The sequence below is a fragment of the Limulus polyphemus genome, unplaced genomic scaffold (assembly GCF_000517525.1).
Source record: "Limulus polyphemus unplaced genomic scaffold, Limulus_polyphemus-2.1.2 Scaffold2589, whole genome shotgun sequence".
Classification (NCBI taxonomy): domain Eukaryota; kingdom Metazoa; phylum Arthropoda; class Merostomata; order Xiphosura; family Limulidae; genus Limulus; species Limulus polyphemus.
This window is the reverse complement of record NW_013668199.1, coordinates 46,796-66,778: the sequence shown is the minus strand read 5'-3', so window position 1 is coordinate 66,778 and position 19,983 is coordinate 46,796. Positions and strand designations below refer to the sequence as shown.

At 36.6% G+C, this 19,983-nt stretch overlaps 1 protein-coding gene across 3 annotated transcripts in view; it reads right to left on the bottom strand.

Annotated features, from left to right (window-relative positions):
- LOC106467371 (sodium/hydrogen exchanger 8-like) overlaps positions 1-19,983 on the bottom strand; it is a 158,889-nt gene that overhangs the window by 94,866 nt on the left and 44,040 nt on the right. For all 3 annotated transcript variants that reach the window (XM_022395538.1, XM_022395537.1, XM_022395539.1), the window contains one exon: positions 11,466-11,546. In XM_022395538.1, coding sequence (XP_022251246.1) covers positions 11,466-11,546 — 81 coding nt within the window. The remainder of the gene's footprint in view (positions 1-11,465; positions 11,547-19,983) is intronic.

Sequence of the window (19,983 nt, the reverse complement as noted above, 5' to 3'; positions counted from 1 at the left end):
TTCTTTTTTTTTCCTCTAACAACTGTTGTAATTTCTCTTCTCGTTCTTCTTGTTTCTTTTGCTCTTCTTGTATTGCAGCCATCAAGTCTGCTATGCTGTAGTTTGATTTGCCGCTTTTCGTTTCCATTTTTTTTTGTCCTACTCTCTGACACCAATTTGTTACGTCTCCGTTTGTTAATTAACTTTCCGTAACTTCGTTCCGATGAAACTTTAGCGACACAAGTCCTTACTTAATAAAACTGGTTTATTCTTTCCGAATACAACTTTACGATACACTTATTTTCAACAATCGCTCTATAACAAATGCTATATCAACAAACGTCAACAGTACTTCTGACTGCAGTTCAATTACTCACTATCTACACACACACATTATTCCATCACGTTGTGAGCGTCTTATTTATATACCAGAAAAACACATATCTAGTAAATGCTAAGGCATTCACGAAGGAACAAGATACTTCTAGAAAACAGGTGGCGTGCCAATAGTCACATGATCTCGCTGACACAACAATACCTTACCTCCTCTCACATAACAGCTAGAATCAAACACTGAAATGGAGGAATCAGTGCAAAAGTTACCTAGATGAGCTCCACTTTGGAGAGTGCCCAAAGAGAACCCTCCCATCAAGCATTACATCCTATACCATGAAAGTACAGGTGCACACCCATGGGAGACTGCTCCTTTTCTGTACAAGGGTATACTCTTCACCTACAATGAAATTACATGTCACCAAGTCGGGCAGAAGGAAAGTAAGTCCAGTAGGGGAAATGGATGTGCTTGATGGAGTAGAGTGGCTAGAATGCTAGTCCACGGAAGAAGGAAAGTCCCAATCATCTTCACCTCAATAACCAGGAAGCAGAAGGGAAAAGCATGTTCTGTTCTGACAACCTAGGTAGGGCACGTGTGCAAACCCAGTACTCAACCAACACCAGATCACCCAGGAACCTGACATCCAAGCGACCAAAGGAAGGTGGAAGGCAAATGTGGTGGGCCAACTCCAGTCCAAAATCAGGCAACATTGGGAATGTTTTATCCAGTCCATGGAAGAAGGAGGTTCCCTATCAACCACATGTGTGAGGACTTATGTTGGCTGGTCCTGCACCAATCAAACACCAGACCACCCATAAACTGACATCCAGGCAGCAGTGGGATGGAAGAAAGCCAACCAAAGGAGTGAACTGCATGTGGTAGATTTGTCCAGTCCAAAACCAGGCACTATTGGGAATTTTTCATCTGGTCCACTCTACATTCCTCAAAAGAAGAAGAGAAGGCTGGGCCCAGTAGAGATGCAAACTAAAAGACAAAAAATGAATGAGAAACTAAATGGGTGTGATATGCGACTTATGCAGGTTGACCAACCAACCCAGACACACTGCCTCCTGAAGAAAGAGGAATGGATGGGTGTAGGAGGCTTGTTGGGATGGAGCCAAATTAGAAAAGAAGCATCTGAGAAGTCTATCTTGGTCATCCCAAGATCTGGGGTAAAATACCACTGTAGGTTGGTAAATTGAGAAAGTTCGAGAAACTGACTGAGACAAAAAATGACTAAGACTTAATGCCTAGCTATAGATTCCTTGGGAAAAACGAAAAGACAGTAATAAATTCAGGAAAAGGATGAAAAAACCCATCCGATGGTTTTTAGCCATTAGGTCCAACAGTACCATGGGTACTGGCAAGAAGATCCTTTGGAGGAGGAAAAATAACAGGAACAGCAGACAATGGAGTAGGAGAGGGAAAAAACAAAGGGTAAGGCTAACTAATAGAACTCCAGTACTTCACAACTGGCTGCAACTGAAGGGCAAAAGACCATAGACCTAAGTAAACAAGAAAAATCAATCCTAGCTTATAGGATAGTCACCACCAAGACTGACAGCACTGAAGTCTACAATCAGTGGGAGGATGGATGGGAACAGAGGAATGGGAAGTGGTGAGAGGGAAAGTAGAGCAAGCAGGAAGAAAGAAGATAGAGGCAAAGAAGGAGCATGAGAGAGACAATAAACCAGTGAGGATAAGCAAGAATATTGACATACAGCCTCAACATATGACTCTAGAGAAACAAGCACTCCAGTAAAACCTAAAAGGCAGGTGAAAGGAGAAAAACGAAGGCATGTGAGAGAAAAGGGAGGCAAAAGGACTTGAGTAACAAGGGCACCACACCCCAAATTCAAGCAACAGTTCAACCAACTATGAATGGATAAAGCCAAGGAAGATAAACATGGCATCATAGAGAAGATAAGTGAGCAAGCATTCACTAAAAACCCAGCCAGGGAATGATGGATTACCATGCAAAAGAGGTGTATGGAGGAAAAATAACAAAATGGGTATAGAGTGTAAGATCAAGGTGAGAAACTGAAGCCTAAGACAAGATGAACAAAAGACAGAGGATCTAACCCCCCAAGTCTGATGAAAAGCCTCCAGAATTTAGGAGTTGAAGCAAGGCAATACAATGCAAAGTTAGGCCTGGTCATATGAGGCAACAAAGGAAGGAGGATAAATTGTACATGCACCAAAATAATGGTAAAAGTAATTGAATATGGACTAGCATGTCTGGAGAGAAATTAAAAAACAACATAAAAAGAAGAAGCAGGGAACAAACTACAAAGAGAAGGAGTGAAACATAATTGAGAAACCTAGTCCAAAAATTATGAAAACAGCTTAGGGTGATTCAAGATAGCATGGGTGTAAGATTAGGCAAAGGTAGGTATTGGAAAACTAGCAAAATCCCTTCTGTCATGAATGAAAAACATAGGTGAAGGTATATCTGGTACCAAAGAAGGCACAGGCCACATGAACTACTACTCCACCACTTACCACACAAAAGCCATCACTCTGCTGACAAAGAAAAAAAAACCTGAAGCCAATGTAGGTGTGAGACTTGCATAATCAATGTCTTGTTGTCTCACACCTGACAAAGTGGAAATTACTGGTATTAATAAAATAATGTGGAGATACAAAAAAGTTCCTGAGCAAAAAAAAAAAAAATTTTGTTACACACAACTGCTGAATTCAGAAGTGATGTTTGTACTCTACAGTATAGAGGGAGTCAGCTGCACTAGGAGGTTATGTCACTCCTAGTAGTAGAGGGTTGTTGCATGCTCATTTGCATGCTACAACATAGCTATACAATGTGAAAACAGGTTATGTTAGTTGGGAGCCTCAAGGCTAGTGGCAAGAAAAAATTAATCATAAAGAGGGCAGCACAAATTGAGGAAAGCTATTATGTGAAGGGAGATAAGGTATCATATAAGAAATGTCATACCTGTAACATACAGTCCACCACTATGTCTTCTTTGCCAGTCTTCTTTTTTACATTTGCACTTACTTGATCAATTTTCCACATGCAGATTTATTATTTTGTCTATACTATTATACAGTTACAGGTTATTATGTCTCTAATATAATGCTTGTATATGCACCCAGGCAACTATCTTTCTCCAGATATGTTCTACAGTGAACAACATGATAACTGCTAATGTTCTAGGTTCTCTAGCTTTCATCACTTGCTTTTTCATTAGAGTTGAGTGGCTAACACAAAATATCTCGAGGTATTTCACCATGAAAATCCAAAAGAAAGGATCACAATTCTCTTTCAGCTTTTAGACATTTTCAAATTCCTATTAATCTTTCCCAATCATATTACATCTATCAACATCAGCTGCCATAGCTTTTGAAAGCAAATAAATTTCAATACATGTATAAACATGTATGTATAATTATACATATATACTGCATAAATTGTATGTCTCATCACCAAGTAGCTCAGAAAGTAAGGGTCACAACACTCTTTTCAACTGTTAATTTCTCAAGCAACTAATTGTTGGCCCAATCAGCCTCAGCTTCACTTAAGTGGTAATTTATGCACTTGGTAGAGCAATCCAGAGCCTTCTTAGTACTTCAGCAAAAAAACTTCATAAGCACCCCTACCTTTATGAAACAATAGCTTGGGTTATGTAGCTACTGTAATATGCATTTTGTGTTTGTTGTACATTTATCACAGTGGTGAGGTTGAACTAATGACTGGTACTCCTGTATCAACCTGACCATGTCCATATTCCCTTGTCATCCTTCTCTTTTTTTTTCACTACCAGTGAGGAAATGTTGAGAATGACAGTTCCACATTTAGCAAACATGTGACAAACATTTTGTTTACTTTACATTGTACAATTACCTTTGGGTTCCAAAGTCAAAATTCAATATTTTCTTAAATTGAAAATGTATTTCCAATAATACTTACCTACACTCACACTACAGCTATTACTCGATTACCAGGGTTTCTTACTTTGCCCATCTAAGCAGTGGTCTAATTTTTCTTGCTCGCTCCAGTCTTTTATACCCCACTTAATTGCCCTTGGTAATATTTGTTTTGTGACACTCTTCACTGCATCAATGCGCTCTCTATCCTGGTACTATATATAAGCACCTAACATTGGTTCTAAATGGGGTGCAAGGAGAGGAGAGGTAAGTATTATTGGATATACATTTTTAATTTAAGAAAATGTTAACTTCTAAAATATACTTACCTCCTCTCACACTACAGCTAGAATCCTACAGTGATAAGGAGGAGAGGCCAGTGAGGGCATTATCCATACAGAAAGTGTCTGCATACATCATGGATGTGTCAAAAGAAATTTGGAATCCTGGAACTTAATTCATGTACTGGATTATCATCACTACTGGCCAGGCCCCAACCAGATAGCTGATGATCCACTGCTGAAGGGTTGGAATTATAGGGCCATGGTCCCTATATCTTACATTGGTGGCTAAGGCAGTTGGACCACAATATATATATAAGTGCTAACAGAGATGCAGTTTTTGGGGCACATGTAGGGGCTGATGTTGGGGGAAAAGTTTGAAGAGTCTGATAAAAGATGCTTTGCAAAGTCATTTAACAAAGTTTAGAATTTTATTGAATGGTCAGCATGGTTTCACTAGGGAAAAATCTTGCTTTACAAATCTTTTGACATTCTTTGAAATGGTTACTGCTTATGTAGATGAGGGTAAGGGTGTAGGTTTGGTGTATCTGGATTTCCAAAAAGCATTTGACAGGGTGCCACATAAAAGGCTTGTAAAACAATTACCTCTGTAGGTGTTGGAGATAAGTTAGCAAATTGGATAGAAAACTGGCTGGATGGAAGAAAGTAGAGGGTTGTTATAAATGGAATTTAGTCAAACTGGATTAATGTTATATGTGGGGTACCTCAAGGCTTAGTCTTAGAGCCTTTGCTCTTTTTGATTTACATCAATGACATAGATGAAGGAATAGTCAATAATTTACTTAAATTTGCTGATTATATTACGTTTTTGGGTGTTGCTAGCTGTGAAGAGGATGCTGCTGATTTACAAAAGGATTTAGATCATTTAGTGAGCTGGGCAAATAAATGGTAGGTGGGTTTTAATTATAATAAATGCAAGATAATGCATGTGGGTTATCATAATTTGAATTATAAGCATAATTTGGGTGTGAATAACCTTAATAGTGTTATGAAAGAAAAGGATCTTGGTGTAATAGTCGATCATTCTCTAAAGTCATCCAAGAAGTGTGATGTTGCTAGTGGTAAGGCAAATAGCATTTTAGGTTGTATCTACAGAAATATTGAATACAAGTCTAAAGAGGTTATAATTTCTTTGTACAGGTTGCTGGTTAGGCCATATTAAGAATATTGTGTTCAGTCTTGGGCTCCTTACCCTAGGAAGGACATTGAATTGCTGGAAAGGGTTCAGAGAAGGGTTACTGGAATGGTGCCTGGAATGGAGAAATTGTCATACAAGGAGAGACTAAAATCTCTCAAATTGTTTTCTCTTGAAAAATGAAGAGTAATGTGATCTGATTGAGGTGTTTAAGATTGTAAACGGAATTTGTGCATCATCTTTTTTCATATTTGAGAGTGAGAACAGTAGGATTAGGGGACACAAATATAAATCTTGGGAAAGTAGGAGTCATCTTCAGCTAAAACAGTTTCATTTTTCTAACAGGATGATTGGCCTTTGAAATGGGTTGCCTTCGGATGTTGTAGAGGCATTAAATTTAAGTGAGTTTAAGAAAAAGCTTGATAAGAACATGAATAATAAGAGCTGGTTTTAAGAATATTATTTTTTAATTATTTTAATTTAGTTTAGAAAATGGAACAGCCAAGATGGACCATTAGGTCCCATGTTGTCTCAAAAAATTATGTTATGTTATATATATATATATATACACTTATGAATGGATCCCCATAGAGTGGAGCCATAGAGTGATGCATTCAGAGGCACAGGAATCATGACTGAAGGTGAGCAATACCAAAATAGACAAACCTTCTCCTCAACCAGAAGAAGTCCGAAAAGCTACACCCCAAACTTGGAATGATAGGATCCTGTATGCCATACTCAACCTGAGGAAACAGAAATCAACTGGTCTGGGATTATGACCACTCATCCTTACTCCCCAACTGTGTGGACAAGGTAAATTTCACTTACCAATGGAATTATGAAGAGGATGTGGAACAAACTGTAATCAACCAAGGACCCAGAATAGGACCATTCTGCATTTGGAATTATGAAAAAACAATAGACCCTCTTCTTTGAACAATGTACTGAACCAATATTGATCAAAAAGAAGGGCCATGCTCATCCCAATCAGACAGCTGAATGTCCAATCTGAACTAGTGTTACAAGCAGGCTCCCACATAGGCTGGTGCCTCTCATACCAACATTCAGGGAACAGGTTAAGAGGATCCCCAATTTTGCCCTCTTATCCAAGAGGAGGAAATTCACTCTAACACTCTGAAGGAAAAGCCTCTGTCCACCACCCCTGTGACTGGAAACCGGGTGTGGTAAGGACTCCCTAGCTCAAGTAGTAGAATCTGGGGTGTGCACGTTGGAGAATCCGGAGGATCAGTGTTCTGGAAACAGTGCAAAAGGTAAACCAAGTTCCCTAAATGTTTAAAAGAAAATAGACCCCGATTTATTCAATCCGATGATCAGCACAGATAGGCAGGATACCCTTCTGCTTTTCTCATGACAGTCCATGAGTGGCATTCCAGCTGGATACAGTAATACCACCCAGTCAGCCTCTAGGTGGCCTTATGGAACATTTCATTTCTAGAGAATCTGTTGCAACCTAGATAAAGTATATTGAATAAGTGGTTGCTAGTGCAGAATTGGTTAGATAGAAGCACACCTGCACTGGGCAAAACTCACTACAGAGTGGGATACTGTGAAACGAAGTAAGGGACCCTGAGAGATAAAGTAGATAGAAGTGTAGCAATGAAAATACTCACCCCTCTGTATAATCTAGTGGAAGTGGTTAAAATAGCTACAGGGAGTAGTAAAAAACCCTCAGGTGAAGATAATGTGAGATAAAAGTATTATGGGATGTCCACATACCAACTCGCACAATGTCCTCCAGCGGACATTTCAACTAGGCTGCTAAGGACATAGAAACGTAACAAATCTGATTTGAAATGACTCACAGAAGATTCCTCACCTTCAAAGAGAGCTTAGAATAAGGATTATTTATCAATTTTGTACCCATCTCATCAATATAACTGGGGAAAATCCTGGGAAACGGAATGATCCCAATGAATAGAAAGTCATTGTCTAGCATCTCTAAAAGCATTAGTTTGGGCAACAAAACCTTCAAGGCCCTCACTAGACATAACAAATGATCAAAAGCTGATCGGTCATAGAAATGAGAAATAGTGATCAGATGAAATGGTGAAAAGAATTTATCCCTTTCCCTGGCTGACAGTGTCTTAGGGAAGAAGAACCAGTCTGAGGGCATAGGTAGAATGATAATACATCCTGTGCACAATCAGTGCATACTACTCTGACCAGCGATGTCTGTATGTCAGCAGCAATGAAACATAAACCTTCAGGGAAAGGTGATACATGACACATGAGGATAAAGTCACAAATGGGTGTTGAGAAAGGGTATATAATGTAACTGTAATATACCAGTTAGGTAAATGGGATGGTTCTTTTGAACAAAGGACCCAAAGCAACTTGAGGAAGCCAGAGGGTACTGGGGACTCAAAGAATTTTTGTCTCGACTATCGAAACAGTTGTTGATAAGGCCATCTTAAACAGGGTGATAAGATGCAAAACCCTTGTTGAAGAGCAACGTTGAAAAACGAGTTATGTTTAGCACTTCTGATCAAAGTGTGTTCAACTTTTTCTCAATACACCATTTTTGATATGTGTGACAATTCAGTTGATAAATATCCATCACAGGACAAAGCAAAGACTGAGACAGATACATGGCAACCTTAGAAATTAAACCCCAATTCCATGCAAAGGACTGTGTAACCTCTGCCTGAGCTTCTGAATAGTTGGGTGTATGATGTCAGATCATTGTTCCTCCACAGAGATGACCAAAGAGGAAGTGGAAGAGGTGGGCACTCCCGAAGGTACCACAGAAGCACAAACCAGGGTTTAGCTGCCAATCTGGTGCTATCAACAGGACCCAAAAATGGGTTGGAACAAATCATAGCTAGTACCTTGGGTAACATATAAATTGGAGGGAAAGCCTAGAGGTGTAATCCTGTCCTGTCTTGACTGAATGCATCTAAAGTCAAAGCCAGAGGGTGAAGTACTGTATACCATATTGCCATTAGTTGGATGTTCCAATGAGTGACCAACACAAATATTATAAGTGTTTTAAAATGAGAGCCAATCCAACAAAGAAACCTCATGATCTATTCTGTTGGGAGAATCTGCTTGGGTGGAGATAACTGATCTGCTATCAAAGTCATTCCCCATGGATCATTTCCAGCTAGAAGGGTGATATAATAGGAGTGGTCCCAAGAAAGGAGATCCAAGATTCGAAAACAAAGAGCCCTAGACCAAGTCCCCACTTGACGGGAAATGCAAGACATCACCATGGAATTGTCAGAATGAAGCCTGACGATTTTGTCCTAAATAAACGCAGACCATGAGACATCACCTTTTGAAAAGCAAAAAGGTCTAAAATGTGGAGTAGGAAAGCCTCGTCATTCATGTGTAGATCTTGGAATTCCTGACCATTGAGATACACACCCCATAAGCATTCGTGAAGAGATGGATCTCTGGACGAGGTGGTGGCAGAGGAACCCATATCTTATTATTGTTCTGATCTAACCACCCCTCGAAATTGAAGAAAATGATCCTGAATAAAGAAATGAGGGAATCTAGTGAATCACTTTTCATGATCCAGTGATCACATCAAAACCATTGAAGGGATCTCTTGTGCACTTGTCCTAAAGACATGAGGGAATCGAGTGATGCCATATTTGTAAAAGAGAAAGAACCATCTATACAGTGGGAGAAGGAGAAGTAAGTAAGAGTCAGACTTCCTGTTCTTATAAATAACTTGGGACTGTATATAGGGTAAGATGAATCCTAGAAAGTTGTGATATATTCAGGTTAACTACAGACTCCGCTCCAGAACCCCAAATTTCCAGAAGCAGATGTACTATGAGTGTCAGAATATTCTTTCACCTGGTGGTAGTAGGCTAAATCACATAGTTCTGACAGCTTTGGCAGACAAGGCATAGCTGTTCCTACATGTAACTGAACAGTAAATCTACCTGCATAAATCACAATGTCACTGGATGGAAGGAAAACTAAGTATTTCCTCCCAGACCTTTCAGCCATCAAATAAGTTGTGGGCTCAAAATCAACTGGAGAAAAACCCAAAACATCACACACTCAATGGACCAACTGAAGAAAAGGAGCCTGAGGCAGCTTATCCCAAAGTGGCTTCCTAAAAAGCCAAATGAATAAAGGAAGGTGCTAGAAAAAGAGTCCAAATTCTCTCCAGACTGTCCTGGATCATCGAAAAAAGCAGCCTCAGAACCCCCCCTGGAGAGATGCTGCTTGACCAAATGTATGCCTCCATCTCACTACGAATAACATCACTGACAGTCTCAACAGAGATTGTTGAGCGATGCTAGATATCAGAGGTGGGATAGGAGAGACCTGATTTGCCTCCATCCAGGAAATAATAATCCGAGCATTTATGCCATAAAGTGGCATATTTTTCATGTTACCACATTTACCAGTGGTAAATGAGTTAAAAAGAAATAATGTTTTAGTCAATATAAAAATATTTGAATCTCATCCATTACTAGCACAAATATATAAGTACTGCAGTTTTGAAAAAGCAATGACACAAGATGTTATTTTCAACCATTGTTGACCACAGTGACTGTGCAAGTACTGATTATATGTGTCATCTATGTGATTGATTCAGCAAAGACAGTTCAGCCTATCAGCATGCGTTAAACATCTTGGTAGTATATCACTCGTGATTGCAGTGCATAGTAGGATAGTAAATGCCAGATGGCACTAATTTAGTATTAGTTATTATGCTAAGTGCTAATTTATTTTTAGTTTATGCATTTTTCTATGACAATTTAGGATATTTTTATGTTTTAATTACTGTTATACAAGTATATATATATATATATATATATATACATACAATATATATAAGCATGATAAACCAAAGCCAAAGTCTAGGATTTGCCATTGATGCCATATATTGGATTGTCAAACAAAATCTTTTTTTTGTACAAAAAATGCTCAAAGTATTTCCAACAATCATAGCACAGAGAAACCTGTTATTGAACACTTTGTCGAGAAAAAGTAATAACGTTATCTGAATGTGGTGCTTACATACAGTACCAGGATAGAGAGTGCACTGACGTAGGTGGTGATCATGAGACAAATATCACCAAGGGCAATTAAGTGGGGTATAAAAATTGGAGCAAGTGAGAAAAAAATGAGACCAATGCTTAGATGGGCAAAGGAAGAAACCCTGGAAGTTGATTAATAGCTGTAATGTGAGGGGAAGTATGTATGTTTTGGAAATAAGGTAAAATAAAACAAACTTGAAATTAAAGTATGACAATGCTAGGTTGGCAACCACAATAACCTATGTGAAAATATAGCAGTTTACAGTGCATCTTGACTCTTTTAAAGCCAAAGCTAATCTCCATAAAACTGTACAAACAACACACATTCTCACTACAGCTGACCAATAAAAAAAAGAGGGTTGCAAGAATCATGACTGTCACTCTAACTTGGTGGTAACACAAAGCGATCCTCCATGCACAAGGTCAAGCAGCACAAAACATAACTATCGCATGAAACAGCAAACAAGTTCCTTGACCACTCAAGCTACAGAAGTAACACATTAGGTTAACTTTTGTGTATGATATCAAATGGATTTATTAATGTCCCAATACTAAAACTATAGAAAACTTTAGAACTTTGTAGATATGAAATGTATATCACTGGGAGGTGGATTTGGGTAGGATTTCTATACTACAACTTCAGTGCACATTGAACTTGCAAAATACAAATTAATACTAACTACATTAAGTAAAACTACTAACTTTTGAGTTTTTAGGTTTCAACAGATATCTTTTCAAATTCTAGGCTTTTCATAGATTTCAAGACTTCATATTAACTTCATCAGAAACATATAACAGATACTTACCAAGAAACACAACAGCAACACTTTCTGGTAGATAATGGAATTTTGTCTGAAGTATGAAATGAACCAACAGTGTAGATACCGCTAAGAATAATAAATAAGTTTTAATGAACTATTACAGTCTACCACCGAAATAAAACTATAACACCTAGTATACTTACATGATAACCATAAATCATTTCAATTCTCTTTCAACAATCATATTTTTGCCAACTTTTAATCACATAAAATACACAGATTTCAGCAGATTTAGTTCAATAAGTCCAGGATTCCAACAATTAATGCAATATGTAAATTTTTTCCATTCTGCAAATGTTAAACAGAAGCCATGTTACAAATCACACAACAGATAACATTCTACCAACTCTGATTTATACCAAACTTTGTACATATTACTGTTAAAGACAAAAAAATAAAGAAATAGTAAAGAAATCAACCTGACTGAATGAAGGAGTCAAAATTATTAGGACTCCAAACTTTATCAATCAGTGATCCCCTTGGCCATTTAATCAATGTTTTGCTCAAAATTGTATGTGCTACAGACTTGTAAAACAATAAACAAAGTTACCACTTTAAAATGTCAATGACTCTGTTTCCCATGTATAAAGTTACATGAAGATAACCTACCTTCTTCCACTCCAAAGATAACCTTAACTCTTTCACTGCCATATATGTCTACAATTTTGAACCAACTTGAAGAAAGGGTATTTCCCTTAAAACTTCCCAAACATTGCCAGTTTCAAGTTTTACATAGTAATGAAATATTAAAACATGTATTTTTGTATTTTATTATGTATCTAAAAATAAACCTAGCACTAGGGGAAGGGGGGTGAAAAGTTTTCTATAAAAGTAGCAGTGAAAGGATTAATAATCTTCAGATGACATGAACTTTAAATATTTAAATAGCTGGGGAAAATGTTTTATTAGAATCAGATAACATAGACAAGAAATATAAGGGGAAAAAAATTCAAACTAGTCTGGGCTAATTACCCTGGTGTATTTTTGAGATTTCAACACCAGAGCTTGTAATCTCTGGAGGAACATGAAGTGAGGCTTAGATACTTAATGCTGCATAACGTGATAAAAGCAAATATCCAGCATTTTTCATTCTTCTATGTCCACTGGTACTGTTATGATGTGCTTCATAAGTACACAAATTTGATGTAACTCCTCTAACACCACCACATAAAATTCTTCATACATTTTTAATCATCCAAATTTGGTATATAAAAGCATATTTTGAAGACCTGAGACTTTCTCTTCTATAGAACACAGTGCTTTCTTTCTCAGGTTTTGATAAATCTGATTCATCCCAGAAGAATATCAAAGTTTCTGATGCATTAGTGGAAAGGGTTGAGACTTGAAACTGGATCTGGGAAATAGCAACTAATATGTGTAGACACTGTGTGCTCTTAATAGCCAATACTGACTTGAACCTCATAACTAATTGATTCCAGCTTGTGAGATATTTTGTAATATGAAAATACATACAAATTAATAATTAGGCTCATGCAATGTTTTGACCTCTTCACTTAATTTCTCTTCAGACATAAGATGATAATGAAAATTATGCTTAATAAAAATATTCAAATGTGTTACATTTGCATGGAACAAGAAAAACAATAAAATTAAGCAACAACATTATTGACTATCTAGAAGGAGTATCAATGAAAAAAGGAAATAAAAAATATAATTTTTCTTATAAACATGTTGATTAGAAGATCAATTTCTTTCAAAAACCTACTTTAATATAGATTAAATGTATAAGAAGACCATTATATTTAAAACAGGGTAGATCTATTTTAGTGAAAATTAAGCTCAGTAAAAAATTCAAGTGTACTATATTTGAATGGAACAAGAATAAAATTAAGAAACAACATTACTGACTACCTAGAAAGAGTATCATTACAAAGAATGGGGAATCTTGAGTAAGTGAATGTCCAGTTTCATAACTGTGATTTTGGACTGCTGATTGGGTGGACTTAGAAGGATATTACTCGATGAGGACAAAAATTTTTTTTAGTTTTTCCTATAAAGGTGGCTTTGCAGTCATCACACATGCACTTAAAAACAACTAGCTGGAGCACCTGTTCCCTGGATGGAAGTTATGTAAATTCATGATTAATGAAATGTTATCTTAGGACATGAAAAGTTGTTTCCATTATATGAAATTATAAAAAATGCAAAAACACCTACAAAAACTGCAAAACACAAAATGTGAAACCGCAAATTTGCACCTCCACCTAGACCCACCAAATCTTCATGCCAAATTTGGTGAAGATCCATCAACATGGGGTGAAGTAGTAGTAAAAAATGTAAAAACACAAAACTGAAAATTTCTATATATCTCTACATGGACCCAACAAACCTTCATGTCAAATATGGTGAAGATCCATCTACAGGGGGCGAAATAGTGGCAAAAATGCAAAACTGCCCATAAAAACTGCAAACCGTATCTCCCCCATGAACCTCCATACCAAATTTAGTGAAGATCCATCCACACCCTGTGAAGTAGTTACATGGGCACACAACAGACAGTGCTAGTATATTTATATAGATTCAACAGTAAACAGTGATAGGCAGATGATCCTTTGTTTTGAAAACATGTTTTAACTTAAAGGATGATTTGAAAATGATGTTAAGTTAGTACTTAAGTTGTACAGAAAGTATGATACTTTGTTGTCCTAGATAGGGGAGAGTCAATGAAACTGGGCATTTATCAATTGTGAAAATTTTTGTGTAAGTTTTAAATGTTTTGTTCATAAATACTGTGGTTAAGGTATTGAAACCACTAAACAACAATTTTCTGTCCACATCTAAAAGCACATGGAAGTATCCCATACACTTTGGTCAGAAAATCAATAAAAAGTATACAATCACAACATTAGAAAAAAGAAGTTCATGTGTTTTAAAGATTTTGTTGCTAGAGTACATAATGCCAAGCTACATGCAAAATGTTTGTGTATTAATAACAATCCACACAAAAAAAGTTTTGATAATTAATTCATGTCATAGATAATCTATGGCTTCAGTATATAATAAACTGACTCTCTCTTATACATACATACACTATGGGACACTACAACTGTCGATGACAAAAATGAAAGACCCAAATCAAATTACAATATGTTGAACAGTGATTCGATACTACTGTTTACATTTCTTACTTTGAAGAATAAAAAGTTACTTTTGGAAGAATTATTGTACACAACAAAACTAACACTATGGGTTTTCCATTGCATGGCAGTTACACATAAGAATACCAACATTCAAACATTTACACACCTATTGGAATAGAAGATTCTTATATGTTCATGGAAAATTCACATTTATAAGCATTGTTTAATATATTAAGTACATGCTTAAAATCTGTGATTCATAGTGAAGATTGTTTCATAATTTTCTTTCAGGTGTTCTAGATGTAGTTAGTGATGTCTTGTGAACAGGATGTAGAAAGGACATAAATTTCTGCTAACCTTCTAGTCTTAAACAAGGATTGCATACCAGTTTGAGTGTTTAAGTAGGGCTTGTATTGTCATGCCCTCTTGAAATAAGGTTGTACTTATTGTGAGTGTTGGAACACTTACTTGTGCAAAACAAGATGTTAGCTTCTAAAAAGGTGATACAATACTGGACCAAAAACCTTGGTTGGATCATTGAAATGTTTTTATCAACCCAGTACTGAATATGTGAGAATCAAAATGTCAGTGTTATGTTACTATTGTTTAATTTTAAAGTAGAAAAGTAAGTTAACATCATATTGGGCTCAATATGCACATTGTATTTGACGAAGACACAATATTCGCTTCAGTAATGTGGCTTCCAGTTCTTGTGCATTTCACAATATAATCTCTAGTTCCATGAAGATTCTTTTGATGAGCAACATTTGCAGTAGGTATGATGTTCTGATTAGTTTTAGTACTGGGAACTCCCCACTGTATTTTGTCTTAAACTTTTGCTCTCCGATACCACTTAGATTCATTTTTTTGGAGATGGAGGTGTATCTGGAGCCCTGTCTATTATTCATGTGAATTATTGCAATAAAAGTCTTAACAATAACTAGTTTGGTGAGCTCTTGAATACACACTCTACTAGAAATATTTGACTAAGTTACAAAAAACCCTATAGGCTGATTTCATACAACTACATTATATTTAAACTACTTAGGGAATGATTTTCTTGAAAGAATTATTTTCAAATATATTTTTCCATAACTTTCCAAAGTTGGATGAATAACTAATAAAATCACATTTCTTTGTACATACATCATACTCTTCTATTTTTAACATTAATATCATAATCAGTATGCTCAAATCATACTGGTTGGAATCCCTGATGCAAGTTAGTAAGATTTGATGGCTTATCTATCTCCCTTAAAAATGTTTAATGGGAATGATTGTTGATTAATGTAATCTAGGTTGTGGGATACAGCACTAGGATTATGTTCTGATTTGACACTATTAACAGTATGACATACTATTATTCTTATCTCTTTCATGTGCAGAAATAAGAATTACCTATCCCCCAAAAGTCATACAATATACAGAGGCAACACAGTTTAGTTTTAAGAAGACATGTTTGTTTTGAATTAAGATTCTTCTTATATGTTCACTTGCATTAACTAATTCTTTAATCTCCTACTTCATAATTATCTGCTTAACATTTCCAGAACATGCTATACTGCTAATACTTTGTGCTCATCTGTTGGAAATCAGTGTACCACAGAAAAGTTACTTGGTTACATTTTAGTATAATGACCTAGAAATTGTTATCCTAGAGTTCATTTTGAATGTGTTTTTCTTAACCATTTGACACTAGTTCTGTAAAGTTTGTAAACAATTATCATGAAATGGCCCTATCTAAAATTGCGTAGAGCTTAAAGCAGAGAAGAAAAAGCTGCAATTAAAGTGAGGACACAATTTGAGAATGTTGTAAGTACAGATCAAGAACTTTTGTCAGTCATGGTGATAGTGATGACCATTTTTTGACCCATCTTCAGGACCAAGAGATTGCTAGGTAAATGGGTGAAACTCCAGTTGCTGAAGCTTGGCCTCTAATGGTTACCTTCTGCATGAAGGAGCAAAGAGTCATAAATGTGTGTTATGGTGGCAATAATCAGTCTGGGTATCTTAAGATTCATTGAGCTGATTTCTATGGTACTCCTAGGCATTCCATAATTAGCCCAGGAAAAAATCAAGAATTACCTTGAGCCAAGAATGACCAAGGAGACTAGTGCAGTGTGTTGTGTGTGGATGAAGTTTGATGCAAAAACTGCAGTAACAACATGTAAAACAGGCAGTTTCATTCTGCTATCATGCTGATACTTGAGTCAGTCAGGGGCACAACAAACTGACAAACACACTCACTATTCTCAAGTCTGCATCCAATAACTGAAGTCAACTCAGAATGTAACAATGACACATATTATTAAGCATAGCAAAATTCTGCTCTAAACTTTGCCTGAGTACACCACATTTACCAGGATGCACATGTCTTTGGACTTTTGGAGAAGAATGAAGGTCTCCCCTGAACAATGATAGTATATCAGCCACAGAGCAATAGAAAAGCTGTAGATATGCTGGTCTTCATCATCATTTAGTTATGATGACAATATGAAACAGATGAACCCATAAGCATTTAAAAAGAAGATGAAAGAGAATTTGGACCATTTCCTTATAGATTTTAAACAGGCTGTTGCTTGGAACAAATGGACTCAAAACAGATGATGCAATGTTTGATACTGAGTTTGAACGTTCTAGCACTAAATGTCTTAGAACACTTGGAAGAAAAGCAACTTGATGACTGAGAAAAGTTTGTCAATTAGTTGTGCCACAAATTTGTTCTAGTGGAAAATTGACTGATTCACAGGGCTAAGTTCAAAGTTCAAAAACAAAAGCTTCATGAAAACTTCTGCTCACACAGTTGATCTAATTAGATTACAGAGAAAGACATCCCTAAGCATGTCTTTTAAAGTTGTGAAGTTACATTCTTTGACAATTTTACTCAGAACATGACAAGAAAACTCATGCAGCACCACATGGACCTTGTAGTTCCTGTATTGATGCAGTTTCAGCCATAAACTGAGGCATAAGAAGAAATTAGCAGCAATATCAACTTCAACCATGCACTGCTCCCAGACAACCTTCTGCCTAAAGTTCCACTTAAACAACAACAACAATTTTTGTGGAGATTAAGTGGGTCAACATGGTAATATGTTTTAGAAACTTTCATCTACCACATATGGATGAATGTCTTAATGTGTTTTAAGGTACCTACTAGTTCAACATAGAAGATTTGGCTTCCAGCAACATGCAAGAGAAATTGGTTGATGAAAACAGACCTAAAACTGCTTTCAGCACTTGAGAAAGGCTGTAGGAATTCATGTCATGTCATTCAGTCTGTGTAATATATCTGTAACATTCAAGAAGCTGATGGAGTTTACACTTAAAAGGACTGCAATGGAAGAGATATCCCATTATGTGGATGACACAGTAATATTTGTTCAAACGATTCAGGCCACACCTGAAAATGGTATTTTAGTAAGACAAAGATAAAGACGTGTAAATGAACATACGCATTTATTCATACAAAGGGAGGGGGTATTCATTGCACAGTTGTCAAGTATGAAATTATGAAGTGTCCACTGTTAAGATCACAGTGGTTAAGAACTGCTACTGTCTAGTTAGACTAAAACTGTTGATATGTGTTTTTTGTGGACACAGAAATTTGGACATAGTCTTTGAGGTATGTTTTTGTTAATGCACTGACGCCAGTTCATCTTCATCAAGGCTGCCTTTTCATCTATACTGATGCCAATGATAATTCACATTGGAGAGGTTTTGTTAATACTGTACAACAAATAAGGAACTGCCTGCAGTTGTAGTATTTGTCAAACATTACTACTACTACTACTTGTAAGGGCTTCACCATCTAAGTGAATCAATGGCATGGTAGATAAACTTCAGAAATCTGGAAGGTATGATTAAATGTTGAATAATGATGTTGCAAGCAACAACACTCTTCAGGTTAGCAGAATAGTAACTCTGACAGATTATCTTGATAGCCATTGAGATCATGTTTGTTCATTGAATATCACATCCTGAACACCATACAGTAATCAAAGACATTGCAGCAGCAGTGACACCAAAGCACACAAGCAGTGAAAATTCTGCTTTTGGATAGACATCTCAAATAGCCAGTAAAGATATTCAAGAGAAGCAACCAAAGAATCTAGATATATATCTGGAGTATTGGTTTCCATGCATCAAAATGAAGACTGAGCATCATTACAGGTGAATGTGATAATGATGCACATAATATCTATTAGTTGTATAGTTAGTTATGGATGCAGCTAAAGTCCCAAAGCTCTAAGGCAGATTGTACATAATACAAGGATTGGAGGGAATCAGGAAGTATCATACACCATTCTTGTAAACATGCAGAAGTGGTTCTCATGGCTGCATTCACTTAAAACATTGAATACTGTATCTAAAGCCTACACTGAAGAAACACACATTTGCCATTATTAATTACTTCACTAAATGGAGCAACGTTTATCTGTTGGTCAACACATTAGTGCAATCCATCACTTCTGTTGCTTTAACAATGTCTAATATGATTTGGAGCACCTGGGGAGACCCACATGGATCGAGTAAACAATTTCTACAATCAATTATCATCAGAATTGTATTGATTATTGGATGTGGTGAATACATTAGCTTTACCATATTATACTCAGTCTGATAGTTTGGCTGAATGGAGAATGTGGACTTTTTAAGTAGGTGCTTGCTACACTTGTGATTTCTAAATGAATCAAATGGAATTAGTACCTATTGTATGTCATGATAGCACACCACATAAAAGAGCAAAATCAAGTGATTGTTCTCTATATCTGCTGATGTTCAGATAAGAAGTGCACTTCCTAGTGGATCTAATACTTGGCCCTCCCCAGTGCAGGTGCCCTGTAGGGTCAATATAAGTATGAGGATTGGTTGCAATTTGCAATAGTTAATACACATTAACTTGAACATCAGCAAGTGGATACAGTGGCTGTGCACAAAACAAGATATTATAACAAAACAGTAATGGATTGGAAATTCAAATCTGGTGATTGGGTTTGGCTTTTTTATGTGACTGAAGCAAACAAGCAACTCATTTCTGGGTAGACTGGTTCATATCTTGTGTTGACAGCTCAACTCAATGACCTATGAGTTACAGCAGTCACAGATGTGAGTAAGAGCACTGAAAAGTGTAACCAATGAGCATCTCAAGAATTGGTTACTCCAAAATCAGAGACGAAAGGGCAGGTTAATACTGAAAAACAAGAGCTCTGTGCTGTATCCTCTCAACTCAGCTGACAGGGAGAAAACTATTGACAGTCTATTATGGAGTCAGAAAAGGAACTGCCAAAAGATGAGTAGTCCATCTGCTTTGATGAGTGGTTGAAATGCTGACCTCCTAATCATAGTGAATGAAATTAACTGCTTGACTAACAGTTAGGATGGTCAGTTGAAAAGAAAAA